We start from the raw sequence: 22742 nt of genomic DNA on the forward strand, positions 1-22742 counted from the left end.
TGAGGACTTTATACGTTTTGTCCCCTGACGCATCCCCGGTGCCTAGAACAGTGCCTGATACGTGGGAGAAATTTCCTCAATATTTGTCAAATGGACGAACATAAGAAACAATAGAAGGGAACAGACCTTATCTTACCTTCCGTATTCTAAGTACCTTTGCCAGTCGTGTGTGCATTTATTTGGGGACTCCTGCATGCATTGTGTTATTATCACGCACGCCTCGGTCGGTTGGTGTGTGAACATTGTTGGTAGAAAGTGGCTTTCTCCCTGCATACCACGTGAGTGAAAGAACATATTATCGCTCTACATTTCCCCAGGGGCAACCTTCAGTGTAAGAGTGGACAACTTTTCCCCCCCCTCCAAATAATTTAACCCCGCAAAAAAATATGAGCCAAGGATGCTCTCATTTATCTCCTTGTCTTTAGACTGGTGCTTTTGATTTAGCTTTATGGAATTCAGTCTGTTGCTATCATAATTTTTATTTAAATATTTCTGTTTCTTAATATTTTGCATGTGAAGATGCTGTGGGGGTAAATGCTGTGTATAGTCTGTCTCATGCACCAGAGTGTCACTGCAGACTCAAGGTTTACTTTATCCTCCTTCTCAATTGTAATTGATATAAATTGGCATTTAGTGATTATTTTGTATCCAATGTGAGATATTTTAGATGGTAAATATGAGTGCAGAAATGTCCTTAAGTTAATTGTTCCCAGTTCCCACATAACGTTCTAGAACATGTACATTTTTTTAAATTCCATTTAGAGTATATAAAAAGCATTAGGCATTTATTTTACATACTTTTTACAACCTAGTAAACAGTTGTTTTATGATTTTTGCCGGGTTTAGCTACTGAAATGTATTCAGCTCAAAGCAAACCCTAGTTTTATACTCACTTCCCTTCAACTCTGCTGTATTGTAAATATAAGTTATGACAGAAATAAGCCCTGTCAAAATGCATATCATCAGTGAACTGAACTTAAAATGAATCCTAATGGATAATAATCCATCTGGGAAAAAATGCCAAATGTTACATTTAGATGTTAATTGGGGAATGCAATATGTATTTTTTTTTTAAATTTGTCAATCAGTATTTCCCTTTGGGAAAAATAGGAACTGTTCATCTTCCTTAATCTACCCTGATTAATATAGATTAAATGCAAAGGTTGAAAGATGCAATTATCATGCCTTCCACTCTTACGTGAATTTATGTTGGTTCATTAGTAGAATAATCAAGTTTTAAAGATAAAGGTTAAAAGTTCCTGTGGTATTTTATGGGCTTTTAAAACCATAAATGTAAACAAATATCTTACAACGTTTTATAAAGAGTAAAAAAAAAAATTGTAATAGTTTAGATCTCAACTACTAAATGTTAAGGGTATTGAATTTTAGCTTCTGACAAAACCCAAGCAAACTGTATCTTGTAACAGGCATGAACTTCCCTTGGGCAACACAAGAAGTGTATGCCTTTAGGTTACACTCAACAACCAACTTGCTCGTACGATAAAATTAATCCTTTCTTATGCTGTGTTTCAGACTCCAATATCTGATTTACAGTGCGATCACTGTGTCCAAACTGGAAGGTTAAATCCCGGCATGTAAAACGCACATTATAGTCCCCTGCTCAATCTCAAAATCTTATCTGGTAGCTCCAGTCTCTACTTCCATCACGAGCTCCTAGGAGCACCACCCTTAGGTGACACGGGGCACTACCCTTAGGTGACACGGTTGTTAACAGGCTTCCTAGCTGGAAGAGTTACGGCCGCAGCAGTAGCCATCTCCCTCCTTCAGGGCTTTTTGCCTCCGTTCGACCTCCTTCTGCTCTTCCAAAGTGATCTCCAGCCTTCTGGCAACTTCCTGCGAATAAGAGGCAGGGAACAAAATGCACCTTTGCTTCCGTCAGAGTGGTAGGCGTCAGCACACCCACTCTTAGGGAGGTTTTCACACCCACTAATGATTATTTTATGTGTGTAAGCGTGTGGTGTGTGTAATAACATTATATACATAAAAATACATATGCCCACAAATGCACGCGCAGACACGCATACTCACACATATTACAAAGGAACTCAGGTTTTTGAAAAACTGGTTTAGAAATGAAGAATCCGTATGAATGTGAAACTGTCCAAAAAGAACAGTAAGTTTGCAAAGCGGTCCGTCCAGGTTATTTGACTTGCTTAGCTTTTCAGGGGACCATACCGCCAATCCAGTAAAAACTTCATCTTCTCTAAATTGTTCTTTTGGGCCTTGAGTAATATTATTTAGGCTTCCGAGTGTTTTAAGCCCGCTTTCGCTAGAATTATCTATTTCTGTGGTAAGTTTTCTTTGACAAAGAATTGTCTGATTAACTCTTTTATATATGTAAACATACCTTTGGACCCAAAATATTTTATGTTTAACTTTAATATTTGCACTACTTTTCATTTCTATGAAAGGCACCTTAAGACCATACCCTACACATATTTTATTATTAGATTTGTTTTTTTCAGATTCTTTTATCTATAAGACAGTGGTCTTCATCATGAAACATTAGTAAACTCTCATTTTTTTCAGATACCTGTCTTTACTTTTAATTTATGAAATATTGCAAGAAAACTAGTAAATAGTCAAGGCAGTTTACAGAAATTTTCCATTTGTATCTCATTAATTAAACAAATTGTTTTATTTGCTTTATATCTTTATTCGCTTCCTGTATAGGTGTATGTTCTGTTCATTCGTAAAGGAGGGAATATTTGATTTTTAGTATTTTTTTTTGCTACAAAATCATACTGTTTGGCTTTGACAACATGTATTATTGTATGAGGAAGCATAGATAATATATACAGACATACCTTTGGCATTTTTAACTTTGTTCCATGCTTGTGGATATGGGCGCTTTGTTAACTCATTTGCAAAATACTTGTTTTCCACAAAATATTTAGAGTTTTTATACGTTTCCCTTTCTGAGGATTATTTTTGGTGTTTCCTTTCTATTCCTTCATCTCCAGAAACTGAATTTCTCAAAGAATATTACTTTCTCTGTTTTATATTTCTATATTCTTTATATATTTAGAGTACCAGTGGAAGGCCCTAACTAGTATATGCACACAAAGCCAGAGTTAGCACTTTTGGGCAATATGGTTCCCTAGAACTTCTCCGACACCGTTCAAGTGAGGTAACAATGCTTTCAGATTCCCGTCATCTTACTGAGGCACGTGGATGAAATCTATGAGGCAGGTTTGTATGGCCATATTTTGTGCGTCATCACCCTGCTTGTGTTCCTAAGCTACAGAATCTTAAAATTTAAAAAGAAAGGCTAGAGACATCTTGACACCCCCCCCCCCCCCCCCCGTTGTAGGCAGAATACTACTCTGAGCCATAGTCCCTGGATTTCCCAAGCTTTTTGCCCCTTCCTCTTTCATACCAAATGAATATGGGTAAGTGAACTTTTTCATGTGTTGTTTAGAATACTTAGAAATCATTGCCTCTGGAAAACTTCTTTACTGACAGGTTACAGATGACTCATCTCTAAAGAATTCTTTTTGACCTTTAATTTTTTGTCATTATGTAAATGAACATTTATTTTGTGTAACCTTTTGAAGAGGGAGCGTTGTATACATTATAGAGGCAACAGGTATGTTTAAATGTACATATTCATTATGCCTAAGTGGTTCGCAGAGAACTTCAAGTCTCCCTGACGGGAACATGAACTTTATTTTTAAAAGTACTCTGCTCTGTCTTGTAGGCTTGGTGGCCATATTTTCTAAGCCAACATCAGTATGAGTTTAATGACATGATTTTAATTAAACATAAGCATCATGTAGGAATATTTGAAATTAAAATGGTTCTGGACAATTCAGTTGTCAGAGTTAAAGGCAGTAATTCTGAAAATGTTTTTAATACCAGGAGTCTGAAGGTTCAGGTTCTGAGTTTGTTCACAGATCTTAAAATAAGTAAGCAAAATGGAGAAATGTTTTAATATATTTGAGTGTCCATATTATCTTTTTTGGACTGTGGTCATAAATTCCTGAGGACAGGGGTGCGATCACATTCATTTCTGCATCCCTAGGTGCCTACCACATTGCCCGGCTCATAACTGATGCACAGTAAAGAAATTCTTAGGCTTCCATAACTTACGTTTAATTTACATTGCACGTAAAATATCACTTCTTGATCACATCTCTTATATATGGTATGGAAATTTTGTTGAGACAAATACTGTGAAGTATTTTGTTGCTTTGTGGAAACAACAGCTGGTATTCAAGTTATCAGAAAATATGTGTTGGGAACCAGATCGCACTCTGAGACAATGTGACCTTCAGAAAGTCATTTAAATGTTCTTCAGTTCTCCTTTTGTCAAGAAATAAATGAACGAGTTAATAACTTAATTTTCCTAATGTTGAAATTTAATAATATAGACCTAGTTTATACTTTCTGAAGTATCTTTGCACTTTCTATACTTTAAAGAAATACACGTAGGACAACATAAGCTTTTCAAATGTAGACTATAAACTGAGAAAATGTTACTTTACCAACTACCATTGTAGCGTATCTTCCAAAATTATGAAACAGAAACAAGAACACAGCGCTCAGGTAGGAAAACTCAAATGACTGTAATAAATGATTCCTTTTTATTACATAATTTTTTAAAAAATCAATGTCTAGTGAGTTTCTTTCCTTCTGGGGAAGAAATGACTGAATTTGTTTTTTTCCTTTCTGCTTGCAGCATCCTACCCAGTAGATAATAGTGTTGTACTGACCTGTGTGAGTAAATTAGATAAGTAAATTAGAATTCTAGGGAAGTGAATAGAAACTTCATACAAAAACTCATACAAGGCACCCTGCTGTTCATAACATACCAACACTAGAGACATATTCTGTGCCAGGCTGCCAGGCTTGGTAATCTGTCTTGTTCTGTAGCAATTACAAATTTTACATCTGACCGGTTAATGGGACTATTTGAATTCCCCGAAGAGGTGTTTGTCTACAAAATGGCAGTCAATCCAGGGAAAAAGAGTATTTTTTACGTGCGCTTGACTGTTTGAGGAATGGACATGGTCCGAGGTCATAAACTACATTCAGCTATTTATTTACGTTTCTGAGAGTTTTCAAGGTCTGGTTACGGCAGCCTTTGACTTACAACAGTTTAGCCTCTTACAAGGTTTGATGAATATCTAAGTATTTCTGTCCATTGTTATCTGTAGGGTCTTGTAGACATTCTGGTAAATGATATGGTTTCTCTGTGTTTACCCTGTCTTCTTTACACTAGCTCCAGTGGCTGTTGGACAATTACGAGACCGCAGAAGGAGTGAGCCTTCCTAGAAGCACGCTGTATAACCACTACCTACGACATTGTCAGGAACACAAACTGGACCCAGTCAATGCTGCTTCTTTTGGAAAACTAATAAGGTCAATTTTTATGGGGCTCCGAACCAGGAGATTGGGAACTAGGTTAGTACGAAAAAATAAGATCCTAAATGAATTCCTCTTTTTCACACTAACGCAGTTCAGGACAGCGCGTGAGCAGAAGTGCTTGATTACAGAGGACATATAAAGAAAAAATGAGGAAATAGCTCAGTTTATACAGTCTCTTGAGAAAAGGAAAGGTCGTTATTCAGTGAATGCTGCAAAAGGGGATGATGCATTGTCTTACACATCAGCTGACCAAAGCTTTGAGAACTGATTCTCACCTCATACAGAAATCAGCAAGCCAAACTGTTAACGTAAGATTTACACACGGTGCCTTAAAAATTAACGTATCTCCCTGTTTTCTCTTTTGAAAACTAATCATACCAGAAGTGATGAGTAAGTGACATAGTAAATGGAAAACTATGTTATTTCTTGACTCTTGCAAAATTATACTGAAATGTCTTTATAAATAACTCTTCTATTTGAATAGAGTACGAAATTAAAGCTGAGTTTTTCATTTCATTTTTGGAGATCAACAAAAAATCATTTGTTGAACTTGAAAAGCTGGGGTGTTGGAAGCCCTGGGTAATGACATGGTTCTGTTTAACCTCTTATTAGCCTTCTTTAGAATCTTGGCTACGCAACCATACGTGTATAGAAGCAAAAAGATAGCGTACTTCCGTAACATGGAAACCAGTAACGTGAAGAAGATTCTTGGCTTCTCGTTTCCTTCCTTTGGAAAGAGAAAGGAGTGTTTTTCCTAATCAAAATATGATGAAAATAATAGTTGGAACTGTAGAGATTCATTTTTGTGCCTTTCTATAGTTTTTACAAATTATCATAACATGAATATTTTGAGAAGCTGGGCAGAAGGATATGGATGTTTTTTATTTCCTAAAGCTTATAGAAATCCCTAATAAAAAGTGTAAAAATAAAGATGCCACACCGTATAACGTTCGACGTTCTTCCTTTAATTGGTTTTAAGTCACAGCTTCATAGTATTCTAGTACAGACTATTAAATAAAGAGACCCTTACTAATTGACTTCATTGTAGGCTTATGCTAAGAAAAAGGGAGTGTCAGTTTTATGTCATTTACAAGGTCTCTAAGTATCCTAAGCGTGAGTCATTCCATTCTGTTGTATTTCAAGTGACCGTCCAGCTTTCAGATTGCTAGAGGTTCAGCTCTCTCATAAATATGTTTTCTTCTTCCTATACTTGAAAAGATAGTATATTTTAAACGGGAGAATATGATTGTCTTTTCAGGCTAAAGGAAGTAAAGCTTTCAGTCCCTTGAAAAAAGCTCTTTGTTTCTCTCCTGTTTCTTTTGCCAGAACCACAAAAATCATTATTTGGGGATCTAACCTCTTATCCGCTAGCGGAAGGCTCAGGCTCAGTAGTTATGCATACCATGCCAATATTTTGAGACTCTGGGCTTTATTCAACATTCTAATAGCAGTATTGTTGTGCTCCTTTTGTTGTCGAAAGGGATTTCAATGGGTCCTATTTTGAGGCTCCATTCAGACCTTGAAACACATCTTTAAAATAGAAAGGACCAAAATTGGGGTTGTTTGGGTTTGTGAATGAGTAGAATCTATACTCCACAAGTACATTTCGCAATATCACAGCTTTTACTTTCTGATGTTCTTTTTTGCCCTCTCACTAAGTAACAATTGTGTCTCCTGTTCCTTTTAAAATTATATGTGGTCTTTTCAAAGAGAGATGGAAAGTAAAGCCTTAGAGAAATGAGGAGAAAAGAAATCCAATGGGGAAAGTTTAAACAAATACTGTGTTATGAAGGCAGCAGAACTCTAAGGTAGAAACACTGCCGATGGTGAGGGAGATCCTTTCTACCATGGAAAGTGGTTTAGCACTCATTTACTCCTCCTAACCCAGGGAACAGAAAGAAAATCAGTATAAATCATGAGGCAGAACTGGGCCATTTCTTGAGGTTTTAGAGCTAGGTAAAAACCAAGTTTCTAAACAAAGGCAAATCAAAAGGTGTCTTTTGTTCAAATCCATCTGCAAATTAAGTTTAAGCAAAGAAGACCGTGAGACGTGCTGATCTCCCCCAACCGGCTCCCCACCAACCCAACAAAAATGCTCATTTGCAGGAAACAGAGAAGAAACTAGACACTTCATCTGTTTCCGTCTACAAGGGAGACCCCATTTTACTCTGTAGTTGTCATTGGCTACATCCCCTGGGGACTGTCGCCTGCTTCCCCTTCTTCTCCCCACTCCACTACTTACCCTACTCCAGTTTGTAAGGGAGAACACTACTAATTGAGTTTTGTTTTCGTGTTTTTGCTCTATTTTGCAGTGAATTTTGGAGACAAGATCTATCTCTGCAAGTGGAATGCATTTAAGTTTCCATACTGTTACATACTTTGCTGAAACTATATAGATATTCAGACGCCCTACTTTTTTTTTAAAACTAGCAATATTATTTATGTAATAAGAGTGTAATGCTTTTGAATATATAGGCTTCATTTAATCTATGTTCTTTAATCTTGGAAGTAAAATTCTGTTCTATTTTTATATAAAATATTTAATCCACACTTTTGCATTTCTTTTTTGTAAATGAAAGAAAAAAATGGAAAAGCAGCTGATGTCTTGCTATATATAGACTTGTGAAAAGCTATTTTCCCTTTGCAAAAATTTACATATTTAAAATGTTATTTTTGCAAGAATTTGCAAATTTCATTCAGAGCAAAACTTTGTCATCTCTAATAACAAACACGGTCTTTCTCATGAAGATGGGGAAATTGTGACAGTTTTTATCCAGGTGGAAATTTGCCATTTTCACAGAGAAACTTCCCCATGTCTGTTGTGACACATCGTATTCAGCCTGCAAACTGATAAGAATTCGTTAAAACAGAGACTAATAAAATATGTTTCAAAATCAATGGATTAAATGCCTGCCTCCTTTTAGGTTTCAGAATAACACATGATAGACTTTACCGCAACATTCTGTATCAGTCAAGTTACCTCCCCCATCCTGTAGTAATAGACGTCGCACAGATGTGGACCTAACTTATCCAAGACCACAGAATTAGATTTCTTTTCTTTGTTTTGTGTAACTACTTTATAGTAAATTCCCCTCTAGTGTATAGCCCTTTATCCTCTTAATGGATTTTTCTTGGCCAGGTGTGTTTTCCACCTTTACCCCTTCTAAATGAAATCTAAAACGCAAATTTGAAACTCAAAGTGTAACTTCAATGGAATAAGTGAGCTATTGTACTGGTATCTAAGTTTATAAGGAGAGAGTTTTCACAGGGCCCTGCGCTGATCGATTCGAAATCTTGTTTTGATTCTGTAGATGTAGCCACCATAAAAATGGACAGGTATAATCTGGAACAGGCAGATCGTAAGTCTGTAACGCGAATATGCTGCTTTTACCTAATCTTTCCAGATGTGAAGTGAGGTAGACATCCTGTCTGATTGATATTGGTTTAACTGACTTTTTGTGTCTCTAATGTTTGTTGTTCTTTTATGAAGAGGAAACTCCAAGTACCATTACTATGGGATCCGTGTCAAGCCAGATTCCCCTCTTAATCGTCTGCAAGAAGACATGCAGTATATGGCTATGAGACAGCAACCCATGCAACAGAAACAAAGGTAGACTCCGGAATTATCGCTGACCTGTCAAAGCCACATATTTCTTTAGATGTTCAGTCTCCTTTTTCCCCTGAGCAAATAGAGCAGATACCAAAGCGTACGTGAATGTGACTGTTGCCGGCCTGCTTTTACACACGGACCGTTCTCAAATATGATTTAGTAGGATTTCATTCACCCTGTCGGTTTTCCAAATCTTTCGCGATTCCTTATTTGATTTTGGCCTGTTTGGCCCCTTTTTAAGTTTCACTGTGACCTCCCAAACTTTTCGGCCAACGAGACCAAACCCAAAACGTAAGGAGTGAACCCAAGCAAACACCACCTGGAGAAACTTGTTTCGGTGTTGGTGAGTTCCTCGCTTGCAGTCTTGCACCTCCCTCAGTCGTTCTTTTTGACATAACATGCGTGCTGGCAAACTGTTTAGGACTTGTTGCATTTTCTTTGAATCCAGCTTTCATAGATGGAGAATTGTAGATATTAGAGCTGTGAGAGATCTCCAGCATTCATGGACGGATGGATGGATGGGTGGATGGATGGATGGATGGATGGCCAGACGGATGGGTGGGTGGGTGGGTGGATGGATGGGTGGGTGGGATCATAGAGCTTAGAACTGAAAAAAATACCTCTGTCTAGTCTGGTCCCTCAGCCCTGTGACAATCAAAGCCTTCATAGCTCTGTTTTTCACTTCAGTCCCAGAGAGGCTAAATGATTTGCACAAGTCATAATACTGTTATATAGCCAAGGGCCTTCTAGTCTCATGTGGCTTATATCACAGTTTAGAGTAAATAAAAGAAAAATCTCTCCCTTTTTACCAGTATAGCTCAGCCATAATAGTGGTTATAATTTTTCTTTTAAAAAACTTTTTTAATAAAAAACGTTCATTTATTTTTGAGAGACCGAGAGAAATAGAGCATGAGCTGTCAGCACAGAGCCCAACATGGGGCTTGAACCCACAAACCGTGAGATCATGACCTCAGCCAAAGTCGGACGCTTAACCGACTGAGCCAACCAGGCGCCTCGTAATTTTTCTTTTCAGTTGAACATGCAGAGTTAGGTAGGAGGAAGGAGGGCTGAACACAGTCGGATGATCTGCCTCACTTTACTCGTTTTATTGATCTGGGATGGTTGGCCAGATCTCCTTCACATCCATACTAGCTTAGTCGGAAGCATTAGCCCCAAGTCACTGCCAGAGAAACAATATATCCTGCGATGGTCCGTCCTTTCTTTAGTCTGCAAGCACTGATTACGTCTCTGCTACCTGCTAGACCCCGTGGGCCCAGAGAAGACGCAGTCTCTAACTTTGAGGAATTCAGAAATTAGAAGGAAAGGCACGTGAAACATTTTTCTTAAGTAACGCAGTGTGTGAAGTGCTGAAGTAAAGCTTTGATCCAGGAACTGTTGAAATACAGAGGAATTTTAAGCAAACCCTGAGAGAGGAGGATTGAGAAGTGTCATAGAGGAAGTGCTGTTTGAGAAGGACGTGGGTAAACAGGGGTGCAGTCCAGGATGTCCTTGGTAAGGACTGTGTGATTTGGGGAGGCTGACGTGGCAGGGGCAGAACCAAGAAGAAGATTGGCTCAGCGGGAGAGGAGATTTAAAACATACTTTGGGTCATGGCTTAGGGGACTTGGTTGTATACGAAGCTAGCAAGTTTGTTCTCTGTGCGCTTGGAAGCTGTGTACGGCTTTGGAGCAGAACGGTGAAACCTTTAGATTTTTTTTCTGGAGAGATAACTTTTTTATTTTGGGTAAGACATTTAATGGGAGCGGGCTGGAGGTAAAGATGCCTGTTGAATAGTTTAACACCATCATAATTTCCGGTGCGAGTGTCCCAGACTGAAGAGTCAGTTCAGGATTGGCTGCTAAGTAAAGGTTATCTCCAGGTTTTTAGCTTTTTAATTCACGGTTTCTCGACCTTTTTTTTTTTAAATTGCTGATTTCTGGTTTTTGGGGTGTATAGCCCAGGAGATACATTAAAGGGGCTTAGAAAAATACAGTAAGATAAATCACAGAACAGTCCCTTATATGGAGATGGAGTTTGTGTGGATTGTAATAAATTGCTGTTGTACATCGTGCACAGTGGAGCTGATGGGGAGACTGAAACCAAAAACAGAGAAGTTTGATTCAAAACTAACATCTATTCCAACTTAAATGTGAACAACCACTTGATAAGTTGCACTCGAGACAGCTGGATTTAACCTGCAAGGAATCCCAGCACGTTCTCACGGAAATGGTAGCCTTTGAGGGACATTCTTTGTAAAAAAAAAAAAAAGCCTGGGTTAGGGAAGCAAGTCCTAGAACTCAGAAGGGTCTCCTTCTGAAACGGATTCCAAAGCTCTAAAGGTTAATAAGCCATGAAAACCCTGCCATCTCAGTCTAATTGTAGTTGCTTTTAGAATAAGACATAATGTGGATGTATGCATAAAATTCTCAGTGATATTCGTAAATTGTACCAACTTTAGTTTCTTGTGGTGTTCGCTCTCTTGTGACATAAGGATGTTAGAGGAGCAAAGAAACACCGCTGACCCTTGAGCAACTTGGGGGTTAGGGGCACTGACCCCCACCCGGTCCAAAACCTGGGTATGACTTCTGACTCCCGGAAAAACTTAACTGATAGCCTACTATTGACCGGAAGCCGTTACCGATCACGGTCAGTTAATGCAAATTTTGTATGTTATATGTATGATATTGTGTATACTTACAGTAAAGTGACAGGAAGAAGAAAATGTTATTAAGAAACTCATAAGGAAAATACATTTACAGTACTGAGTTTATCGAGAAAAGTTTGCGTGTATGTGGATCTGCACATTTCAAATCTGTGTTAAGGGCACACTGTGCCGACATTTCTTTGTTTGTTTTTAATGACACAAGTTGTGGCTTGTGGACGGGGGGGGGGGGGGGGGGGGGGGCTCTTGTGATGGTGTCTTGCTAACTGATTGCGGTTAGTGTGATCAACCTCACAGCCCCCTCGTGGGGACCAGCAGGACAGAGGGAGGCTTCTGTTCTCTCTCTGAAGGATCCTACCAACTGGCCGCATTCATAGGCTTTAACTGAAGACACCTACTCCGTTGCACAGAAGCCACTGAGGCAGTCTTTCTCGCCCCAAGTCTGGATGTAGGGGTTAAGAGTATTTGTTGAAAGACCATGGAAAAAGAAAGTATTATAGCATTCATTTTGTGGCTTATAAAACTCAAATGATTCTATCGAAGATACTAAATTGTATGTGAGAAGAGCCTGCCATTCTTGTTAAAATTCAAGTGACATGTGAAAGGTTTCAGATATTTTATAGCAGCTCTTGTGTTTGATATTTTAGAATATTCAAATGGTTTAAACGCCTCAAGCGTTAGTTCGTGCATCTAAAGACGCACATCTTCCGTAGTATAAATTTACATGTCTTATGTGTTCATAGGGGACGAAAATTCAAGCGTATGCGGTGATCATTGTATCAGCGAGGAGTGAAGTTTTTGTACACTTTTCTCTTAAGGCTGGAATCATAGTAGTTGTAGAAGTACTAATGATTATTGTTCTGTGTAACTTTATAATTTTTAGAATCTCTTTACATATGGTGTCTCATTTGAAGATTTGCTAGGGTAGTAGGGGAAATTTTCACTTGTCTCCAAATCCGATTCCCAGCAACACCACCATATGGAACATAGCCATGAGTCTGGAAATAAATGGAAACAGCTTCTGATTGGAAAAAAAAAACAGATGTCACAGAACCCATAGTTGAGCTTAATTGAAAAGAGGAAGCCATCCTCAAGCCATGTCCCTAAAGGAGCAGATTAGAGCCCCCTTCATTCCTAGGTATTCATGAGGTATAACAGCTGGCAAGAGGAAATAGAAGTGATGAGGTGACAAGGGTCTTCTGTTCACTCTTGGGCTATCCAACAGGACAGCGTGTGCACATTCAGTGGAGGGCCAAGGAGACGTAGGTAGTCCAGAAGCCCTTCGAGTATCATCAGTCGAGGGACTAGAATCTAGTCTAACACGGTGTAATGACTTTGGCATATTGGTGACCTTCTAGGTAATCGAGAAGAGCTGAAGTGTCCTGGTCAAGAAAGCAAGAGAATGTGTACTAGCTTCTTTTAATATCTTCGGTTGAAAATATTTCCTATGAAAATAACTTCTGCACTTAAATGTGATCTTCTGTTTTTCAAGGCAATTTACTCATGGATAATTGGCTTGCCCTCATTCAGATAATAAATAAGTTAGGTTATCATAGAGCCCAAAGATCAGTAATCTTCAGCTGTGGACACCAGGTAAAAATGCTTGCTGCAGTTTATTTTTAATATTTCAGAGACGTACCTAAAGAGCGTTGGCATACCTATCTTAGTTATGTTTCCAAATCCTTGTAGCAGAAGTGGTGGGACAGAGAGCCCAGTGCTGTTGACCGTGGGCTGGGCGGGGTTTGATCTCAGTTTGATCTGTTCTCAAACTATTAAAGCGCATTCCTCCAGCCAGCACATAGCAACCAGCAGCTGCGTAGAGAATATGTCCATCACCTCCAACAGAGATACCACAGAATCATAGAATGTTCAGCTGGAAGGAAGAGGTCACCCAGTCCAACTCATCCTCTTAATGAGAAAACTGAAGCCCGTACAGGTTAAATAACCTGCCCACAATCATGTAGCAACCAGGGCAGGAACCTAGTCCGCTTGTCCTTATAAGATTGCTGCCTTGGGGCGCCTGGGTGGCTCAGTTGGTTGAGTGTCCGACTTCGGCTCAGGTCACGATCTCGCGGTTTCTGAGTTCGAGCCCCGCGTCGGGCTCTGTGCTGACAGCTCGGAGCCTGGGGCCTGCTTTGGATTCTGTCTCCCTCTCTCTCTGCCATTCTCCCACTCATGCTCTGTCTCTCTTGCTCCCAAAAATAAATAAATATGAAAAAAATTTTAAAAAAAGAAAAAGAATGCCACCTTTAAAGAGGGAAGATAACCCAAACAGAAACATACACATGTGATAAATTTTTGCATATGAAAGAAAAGGAGGGGGCGCCTGGGTGCCTCAGCCATTTAAGCTCTTGATTTCCGCCCAGGTCATGATCTTGAGATTCGTGAGTTCGAGCCCCCCGTGTGCTGTCAGTACAGAGCCTGCTTGGGATTCTCTTTCTCCCTCTCTCTTTCTTCCCCCAACCTCTCAAAGTAAATAAACTTAAAAAAAAAAAAGAAAAAGGAAATACAACACGTTAGTGAGTATGTCCATACTAGTGAGGGAATGTGTCATCCCCTGCCTCTTTGAGTGGTCCCTTCACAGGAAGTGGATTCTGTGAAAGAAGGAAACTTTGTGGCACTCAGAGGAGGGGAAACTGAGGCCAGGTGGAAAGATGATAGAGCAAGGCTACTTTTGCTCTTCTGTAGACTAGTGTGGAAGCACGCATGTTCCGAAGGAGTGACGGAGGACAAGAACCCTTGTCATTAGAAGACCTTCCTTAGTCTGGACTTCACAGACTAGTGGAAAGAACTCCATATTTAAAATTGGGAAATGAGAGTCAGAGTATAGGCTGCTTTGGCATTTCTGCAGTGTGTGTAACTGAACTTCACCGAACCTTGGTTTCTCCATCTGCAAAATAAAAATGTATAGAGTAGACCACCTCACAGATTGTTTTGAAGTTCAGGTGGAAAAAAGTATATAAGTGTTTTTTTTAATAGCTGGAAATATTCAAGGGTTAGGTAATCTATTATTCTGTACTATTATACTATGTGTACCAGAGAAAAATATTTCTTTAAGAATAAGGCTGTTTCAGAGGAGAATGAACCCAAGCAGTTGGGCAACTTTGGGTTCCATTTCTTTCTTTCCATTCTTTCCCATTCTTCCATCCCTCCCTTCCTTCCTTCCTTCCTTTTTCTTCCCCAGTGGTTTTCAGCTTTGATTGATGTTAATAGTGTATTATCCCTTTCCTAGAACGTGAACCCCCTGGGGTCATTACAGAGCTTAGCATCTAGACCTGGCAGGTTGGTCTGAGAGAGCAAAAGGTAGCAGGAATCTTTAGTGGGAAGTTGATCAGGTGCTCTGCCTTTGGCTTTTGGAAACATAAGGAATCTCGGGCCCTGAAATATTTAATGTTCGCTAGGCCACTGCTGTATGTAGTCCCTGATGTCAAGACGGTTTCCCCTGACGATAAGAGAATCACAGATAATCACAGTTCAGTAATTATTAACTATGGTAATTCGTGTAAAGTTTGTTAAGGGTAACAGCTACCACTCCCCCTTCTGACAGACATTTATTGACCATTTAAAATGTCCTTCAGTAAGCTCTTTCCATGCAAGATCTCATTTGGCAATTACATGGGCTATTTACCGATAAGGAAATCGAGACCCATTTAGTTTTGCCGTATGCAGGAAGGTCACTAACGTGTTGCTTCTTAGAGCCTCGGGTTGTTCTCTCCTGTGGTTGTTGCCATCTTGGCGTCAGGTGGCGTCGGGTTGTTATTTTCCAAATACAGGAGGAAGGGGGACATCCCTCTAGAATGGGTGTAACTGAAAGGGCCACTGGGAGGACCCACTGGAGAAACTCGTGAGATGAGAATAGCGTCTGCCTCTTTCAACATTATAGCCTCAGCACCTCAAGAGGGCCCTTGGCTCATTTGTCCACGCTCCGTACCTACTTGTCAAGTGAACGAATGATCCGGGCTTTCATTTTAGCCAACAGCTTACCTCGTCCTTTCCGCATGAACCCCGCTGCAATTAAGACAACTACCCCCATCTGAATTTAATTGTCCCCTCTTCTCCTTGCCCCACGGTAGATGTCGAGCTAGTGAAGAGACAGGTACTTCCCGAGCCGCCCACAAGAATGGAAGAGACGGAGCCACTGTCATTAACCAGCAGGGTTGATGTTCGAAGTCGTGGAGATACAGACGTGCTGAGTGGGACACCAGGGAGTCAGTATTCTCAAAGAAAGGCGTTCTCGGCCCTCCCGGTTTTCCTCTGACCTGTTCACGTTTTATATTATTCCAGGCCTCGAGCCACCTAAAGATTTTCCGAGGTGGTTGTTCTAAAGGGAATCTCAAGATTCCGATAGACAACTTGAGCCTCTGTCCCTGATTCTGAGCTCAACATTTCGATTTGTTCTTGCATATCAGACGACTGTGTCCTTCCCAGAATGGTGAAGGCTCTCTTGGCCCGTGCAGTTGAGAGTTTGCATTTTTCCTGTGCGTTTTTCACCTGCTTCAGAGGGACTTTTCCAAATGTTGCACTCAGTCCACTGAAAATCCCGGTACTGCTAAATATAAGAGAGTCAATATAATAAATATAGGCCACTCTTTGCCTTTCACTGGATTCCTTCAGTGTCTGCACATGTGAGATTATTGACAGAATTAGATATTATTTTACAGTAGAGTTCCAGCTGTCCAAGTTCTAAATCACAGGTATGACTAACCCCATGGGGGAAGATTCCTAACAATTTACCGTGTTTTCCATGTTAGCAACAGGTTTCATGCACACGCTCCGCTATTAAAGCATTAGACTTTCTTTGATTTCTTAATCATTAACAACTTTAGCTTTGATTGCCCATGGAGCTGCAAGCTGTTAAAATTATCATTTGCCTCTTACTAATTTTGAAACCAAGAGCTGTTTCTTCATTTGATGTAGCACAGGTCTTTCTCAGAGCACATATACTCAGGAGCACTAAGAATCTCCTGGAAGAAAATGTAATCTAAAGCTATTGGATTTCTAAAATAGATGGGATAGAGAAAATAGTCTTTTTTTAAATTTTTTTCTTTTTTTTTTTTAAGTTTATTGTTGCAGAGAGAGACAGAGAGAGAGAGAGAGAGAGAGACAGCATGCACATGAGTGGGGGAGAGGCAGAGAGAGAGGGAGACACAGAATCCGAAACAGGCTTCGGGCTCTGAGCTGTCAGCACAGAGCCCGACGCGGGGCTTGAACTCACAGACAGCAAGATCATGACCTGAGCCGAAGTCGGACGCTCAACTGACTGAGCCATCCAGCTGCCCTGAGAAGATACTCTTAAATACTAAAAAGTGCAGCTTTTTAAAAGATTCAACAAAGAATTTATTTTTTTCAGGAGAAAAGTGTCTCTGGATTTTCGGTTTAGTGTGTGAATAGTGGGTATTTTATGAAGAAGCTAAGGAGGCAGGAAATTTGAAAACTGTGTTGCAACGCTAAAAGGTCAGTTGAAATTCACCCAGGGTTAACATAGTGTTGGGTTATCATGAAAGCCAACAGAATGTAAAAAAACTCCTGGAAAGATTTTGTTTGTACATAGCCTTTTCAAAACCACGCCCCTAAAGTCTTTAACCCATAGTAAATGCTCAATAAATATTTGTTAAATTGATTTGATACATGTTAAGACCAATTGGTAGTATGATCAAATGAAATATGTGACCTTGAGCATTCATTCATTCATTCATTCATTCATTTATTATCCACTCATTGGTAGTTATGTCCCAAACGTTGTTTATTGGGAACAAATTGAAAATTGGTGACTCAGTGTACAAAAAATGACTTTTCTCTGATGTTATGGGTATACGTGGACAGCCCTGGGCTGAAGGAATTTATATCGGGCCAAGAGGCTCCTGCCGACTAGTTCTGTGCAGGTTACTCAAGACATATCTGGGAGGCAGGTTAACATGGCCAATTCCTAAGCCCTATTTTTAAAAATTTTGCTGGCTAGACCTAGGGTGAGCCTAGCTCTTGAATTTTTTGGAAAGCTACCTGGTTACGGATACACGTTTAGGTTACAAAACCCAATGTAAGATCATATCATCTATGACTGTTTCTTCCGGGAGGAATCAGTTACCACAGATAGTTGGTCAGCCTGTTTGTAATGGGACTATTCTTGACTTCCTGTTGGAGTGGTGGAGACTCAACTCGGAGGTGATGGTAGCGAGAAGATGTTCTCCTTCGATCATCAGGAAGATCAACATGTAGCTTTCCTCCGTCCAGTGTTTGTGATTTCTGGGGGTTCTTTCTACATGCCAGTCCCGTGCAGGGCAGTACCCTGAGCATAAGCCCCTACGTGACTTATTGCTTAAAACGAAGCACGCAAATCAGCATTACCTTGGAGCTCTCTCATACTTGGAGGCTCCTGAAGATACTGCTCTCGTCTGCGAGCCATATTGCTGCCATTTATGGCACCCACCGCTCCCAGACTCCCCCCCCAACCCTTCTCTGAGGAGATACAACCTCAGGTTCTGGCTTCCAGAGGTCCCGTTGACAAGGCAACCGGAGTGTATCCATTCAATCCCCCGTTCACCTTGCTATTCTTACGGTTAGAATAAGTCCCCTCTTTTCTTTTTTTTTTTTTTTTTCTTTACCTATCCTATATGAGATTTGTTGTTAAGTACTGGCCTGCACGGTCTCTTCAGGATTCACCAACTTCCTTCCTTTTTATCTACAGGCTACTCTTGATGTGTTTTCCATCTCCTGTGTAATAGAGCATACCTCTAATCAGCCCCTCCCACTCAATATCATTATTAGGAAGCATAATCGTGCATTAGTTATAATGTACTCTGATTTTGGATGCTCATTTAAAATACCATACGTGTTCCTTCCCCTTATGAATTTCCTCTGTGTCCGTCTTTCTGAGGAAGCAGATCGTTCTGCCTGCGGGCTTCAGGCTTGACAAGTACTGTGTGCAAGTAGATGGCGACACAGCGTCGTCTGTCCTCTGAAAACTTACGGTCCCACAGGAATATACATCATTTCTTTCTTTTTTTTTTTAATGTTTATTTTTGTGAGAGACAGCACGAGCGAGCGTGAGCAGGGGAAGGGCAGGGAGAGAGAGGGAGACAGGATCTAAAGCGGACTCTGCACTGACGGCAGAGAGCCCAATGCGGGGCTCGAACTCACAAATCGTGAGATCACGACCTGAGCCGAAGTCAGACGCTTCACCGGCTGAGCCACCCAGGCGCCCCAACATCATTTCCTTTTATATTTATCCTTGACATTTGTGCCTACACAACATCCGTGGTGTACTAGGTGCTGTGCAGGACAAAGCTTGATAAAGCATAGCCAGGCAAACTCTCCTAATTACTCTCCAATCCTCTGTTAAGTTTAATGTAGTTGAAATTGATAGGAAATATTTCCATTTTCTCTTCTGCAGGGGAAATAATTCAAATCCTTTTAACCTCTTGTCTGTTAACTCCCTGCATCCCAAACTCCATTAACTTAAAGGAAGAAACACGGTTCAACAGTTTTTGCCTATTGTATTAGTGGCATAAAATTTCGTAGCTCTAAAAGCGGGGGCTAAAATCAAAGGAAACCTGGAATGGATTAAAGAGGATGAGAAACTTCCCTAAGGATAAAATCATTCACATCTTCCAGAACAGAATGGTTGGCAACTGCTTTCCCACACAAGTACTCAAAGTACTTGCCGCACAAAGTCTTTTTTTTTCTTTTTTTTTTTTTTTTTTTGCCTCTCCACGATAATTTTTTAAGGAGGAAAAAAAATCAAAACATTCCATTTTTTTCATAAGTGACACTTCTAACACATTTTCCCCAACGCAAAAGTACTTTGAGTTCTTTTTTTTTCTCCCGGTAAATAAAAGGATAGGTTTGAGTTGTTTGATGTCCTTACAGAATAACAATCCACATTTTGGTGGCCCAGGGCCAACACGGATGAAGTCAGTTGTCCTCTTTTCCTACCCTGTTCGTCTTCTGACTTTGTTTGCTTTTCGTAGTTCTCTGTGAGAGACTGTCACCTAAGAAATGAACGCAAATGTCATTAGGAGGGATTACAGTTTGTTTCTGGGAAGGTGTGTTTATCTAAGTTCTCATTAATAACATTCAAGATGGAATCATTTCCTAACACTGCCCGACCCTTGGTTTGCGTGATGTCTGTTCATTTCGTATCTGTCACCCAGTGCCAGTGCCTGAGCGTATATCTTGTTCATGTACCGGGGACATTGTTATTCACAGTAATTCCATACCAGTGGTACAGTTGACTTATAAGGGTGAAGTGTCTGGGTGGAGAGAACATTAGGTGGTTTTGTTTAGAAATATAATCAGAAATGGGGAAAATGGGAGAAGAAACATAAAGTGAATGTTATCTCTAGGTAATAAGCTTATTGTCGATTTTCATTTTTTGTCTTAGGGTTATCTGTTTTTCTGAATTTCTAAATGAAGGAAAACGATTGAAATCTTAGAAAAAGAAGAAATTACAGTTGTTGCTTCTTTTCTTATTTTGTATTTGCCCGTCTTAAGAGACTCACCCGGGCTGATTTTCATATGTGCTGTTTCTCTCCCGAGGAGTTTTTCCTTCTCTCCCATGCAGGAGCCTGTTTGCTGTGTCTTAGCAAGAGAGTTCATGAGTTTGTATAAAAGTAGGACCTGAACATAAATGCATAACTGTAGCAGACTTTGATTCTTTTTATTTATTTATTTTAATTTGCTAACCTACTTTGTAGATGGAATCTTGATGTATTTTGCTACAAGCCGATGCTTACGGTCTTTGCATTTGCAGACGAGGATAGGGGTTGTTGGGGATGAATGTCTTGAGATGCATGGGAGGCTTTAGGAAATATGAAAACGAGTATGGTAGAGTTTGTAGGCTGAATCATGTTTGAGAGATACTTTTAATCGAAAGCCATTCGTTAACGTTTCTCAGGCCCCAGCTCCTCGATCTTATTTCAGATTAAAGTCCCAACGTATTTAAAATGTTTTCGCCTTGATCCATTGGCCATTAAGAGTCATGTTCAGACTGCACTTAACCGTGGGCACCTTTGCTACTGCTGTCCAGGGAAATGCCTCGTAACTCTTTTGTTCTTCAATTTCTGAATTTTCAAAAACTGGTCCCTCTCCTAAGCCCCCTCCCTTCTCCTTTTCTTTTCACAATTGAAAAAAATTTCTTCATCCTAACTTTTTGAGAATTCATCCGACAACTATCATGAGACATTACAGAAGATAGAATAAAATTGAATGCCGTGGGAGTTTTGTGTAGTACATAACCAACAAGGAATAATTTGGTCTATTTGTTTTTTCCCATCTAATATTTTAGGTACAAGCCTATGCAGAAAGTGGATGGGGTTGCAGATGGTTTCACAGGAAGTGGTCAACAGACAGGCACATCTGTTGAGCAAACTGTAATTGCCCAAAGTCAACATCATCAACAGTTTTTAGGTATGTTAAGGTGTAATGCGTATTAGTTGCTATTAGCATGTTGAAAAGAAGAGAACAATACTAGTGTTTTCTCCAAGTGCTGTGTCTATTACAGATGTTAATTACACAGAAAGATTTGTGTGTCTCCGTGTGTATCCTACAATAGTTGTAGATCATTTCTACTTTCTCATGTTCCCGAGAGCTTTTAAAAAATCTCAAGCTGCGTAGGACCTCTAAGTGCATGTGAATGAAAGGCTCATAGCCGTGACCTCGTCTTGCAGAATTTGTATTCATGGGGTTTTTGTGATGAAAATTGCGTTGTGTCCATTTTCAGTAGTTTACTTCAAGTACCAACAAGAATTCTCATTGCCTGCCGATAACGTTGCAAAACGCATAGGCTCAGATTAGAAAAAAAAAAAATTGCTAGAAACTTTGGAAAAGTAAGCTGTTCATTCAAACTAATCACAGTCTGTCCTATTCTTGTAATTTTGTAGATGGTGTCCGTGTGTCTTATTACTTAAAGAGTTAGGAATTGGAACATTCCGCATATTCCTGTGATAGCTAGACGTGCAAAAAATGGCACTTTAACTGACAACTCTTGTCGAGATGAAAACACATAGTGTCCGTGCAGCAGATCAAGACAGACAGAAGCCAGCAAAGAGTTTGCGTGTGTGTGAGTCTGTGGCGTGTGTATACTTGTCGATGTGGACTTTCTGACAAACAATGCACCAGGCCTCTCAGGGCAGAGTAGATACTGATGTTGAAAGCGTTACGGCAGCGTTTCTCAAACTGGAGTCGTCACGTGTATTCTGGAGAGCCTGAGCTCTCAACGAGAATTTTGATTTTTTTTTTACTTTGTTTTTATTTCAATTAGAATCTGTAAAAAAAAAAAAATTATAATAGGAGCGTCTTCTGGATCATCTAGAAGAGTAGAACGAAAACCGTTGTGCGGTTTTCGTTTACGCATCTGGATTTGAATTTAGGATAAAGCAGGCACCGAAGTGCATTGCACGAATTGTCCAGAGCTAATGAGAAAAGAACAGGGAGAGACTTACTAGGTAAATTACATAAATTATGTAATTCGTCCCAAGGGAAGGCTAAATGACGTCCCAGTGCTTTGTGGAGGAAGGTTCCACAGCTTTGAATACAGGATAATAACGGGAGAATCAGCCCTACCAAGGACATGTTGGTATAGGCCTGTCAAACTCAAAAGTTCTAGGCCACAGCAGTCAATACCGTATTCATGTTGCGAGCGGGAATTTAGTGATAGGACAGCAGTCTCGTCCATCATATCAAATTAATGTTGTTAAGTTTAATGTTATTTTTGTAGTTTTATGTGTGTTCATTTCGTAGCTCTTTTAGTTTATGATGTTGTAAGAAGTATGAGCCTACAGAGTTTAAAGCTACGTTTAGTTTTTTATATTCCTAAGTAACACAACACAATAATAACTAAAACCAATACTGACCAGCTCGAGATATTTTTCTCTTAGTAGAGGCCCTAGGTTGAGAGACATTATGGTATGTTATTTCTAGTATAATCGTAGTGAAAATTTAGTTCCTCCGCAGTTTTTCAGTGCCTCCTCAATTCCCCTCTACTGATGCTGTTGCTACATTTTGTTTGAAACGTACTACTATGAGAAGTTCTTCCATCGTTGGACCTCTGGCCTTTATGGGTTTTTTTTTTTTTTCCTTTTT

At 39.8% G+C, this 22742-nt stretch overlaps 1 protein-coding gene across 11 annotated transcripts in view; it reads left to right on the plus strand.

Annotated features, from left to right (window-relative positions):
* The window catches only part of RFX3 (regulatory factor X3), a 291634-nt gene that overhangs the window by 208063 nt on the left and 60829 nt on the right, over positions 1–22742 (plus strand). For 10 of the 11 annotated variants that reach the window (XM_053907756.1, XM_053907764.1, XM_053907765.1 and 7 more), the window contains 3 exons: positions 5246–5427; positions 8882–9001; positions 20947–21068. In XM_053907756.1, the coding sequence (XP_053763731.1) occupies positions 5246–5427; positions 8882–9001; positions 20947–21068 (424 nt within the window). The remainder of the gene's footprint in view (positions 1–5245; positions 5428–8881; positions 9002–20946; positions 21069–22742) is intronic. The other variant, XM_053907766.1, reaches the window with a different exon arrangement.

Source organism: Panthera pardus, unplaced genomic scaffold, assembly GCF_024362965.1.
Source record: "Panthera pardus isolate Hobbes unplaced genomic scaffold, ASM2436296v1 HiC_scaffold_20, whole genome shotgun sequence".
In the NCBI taxonomy this organism is placed as follows: domain Eukaryota; kingdom Metazoa; phylum Chordata; class Mammalia; order Carnivora; family Felidae; genus Panthera; species Panthera pardus.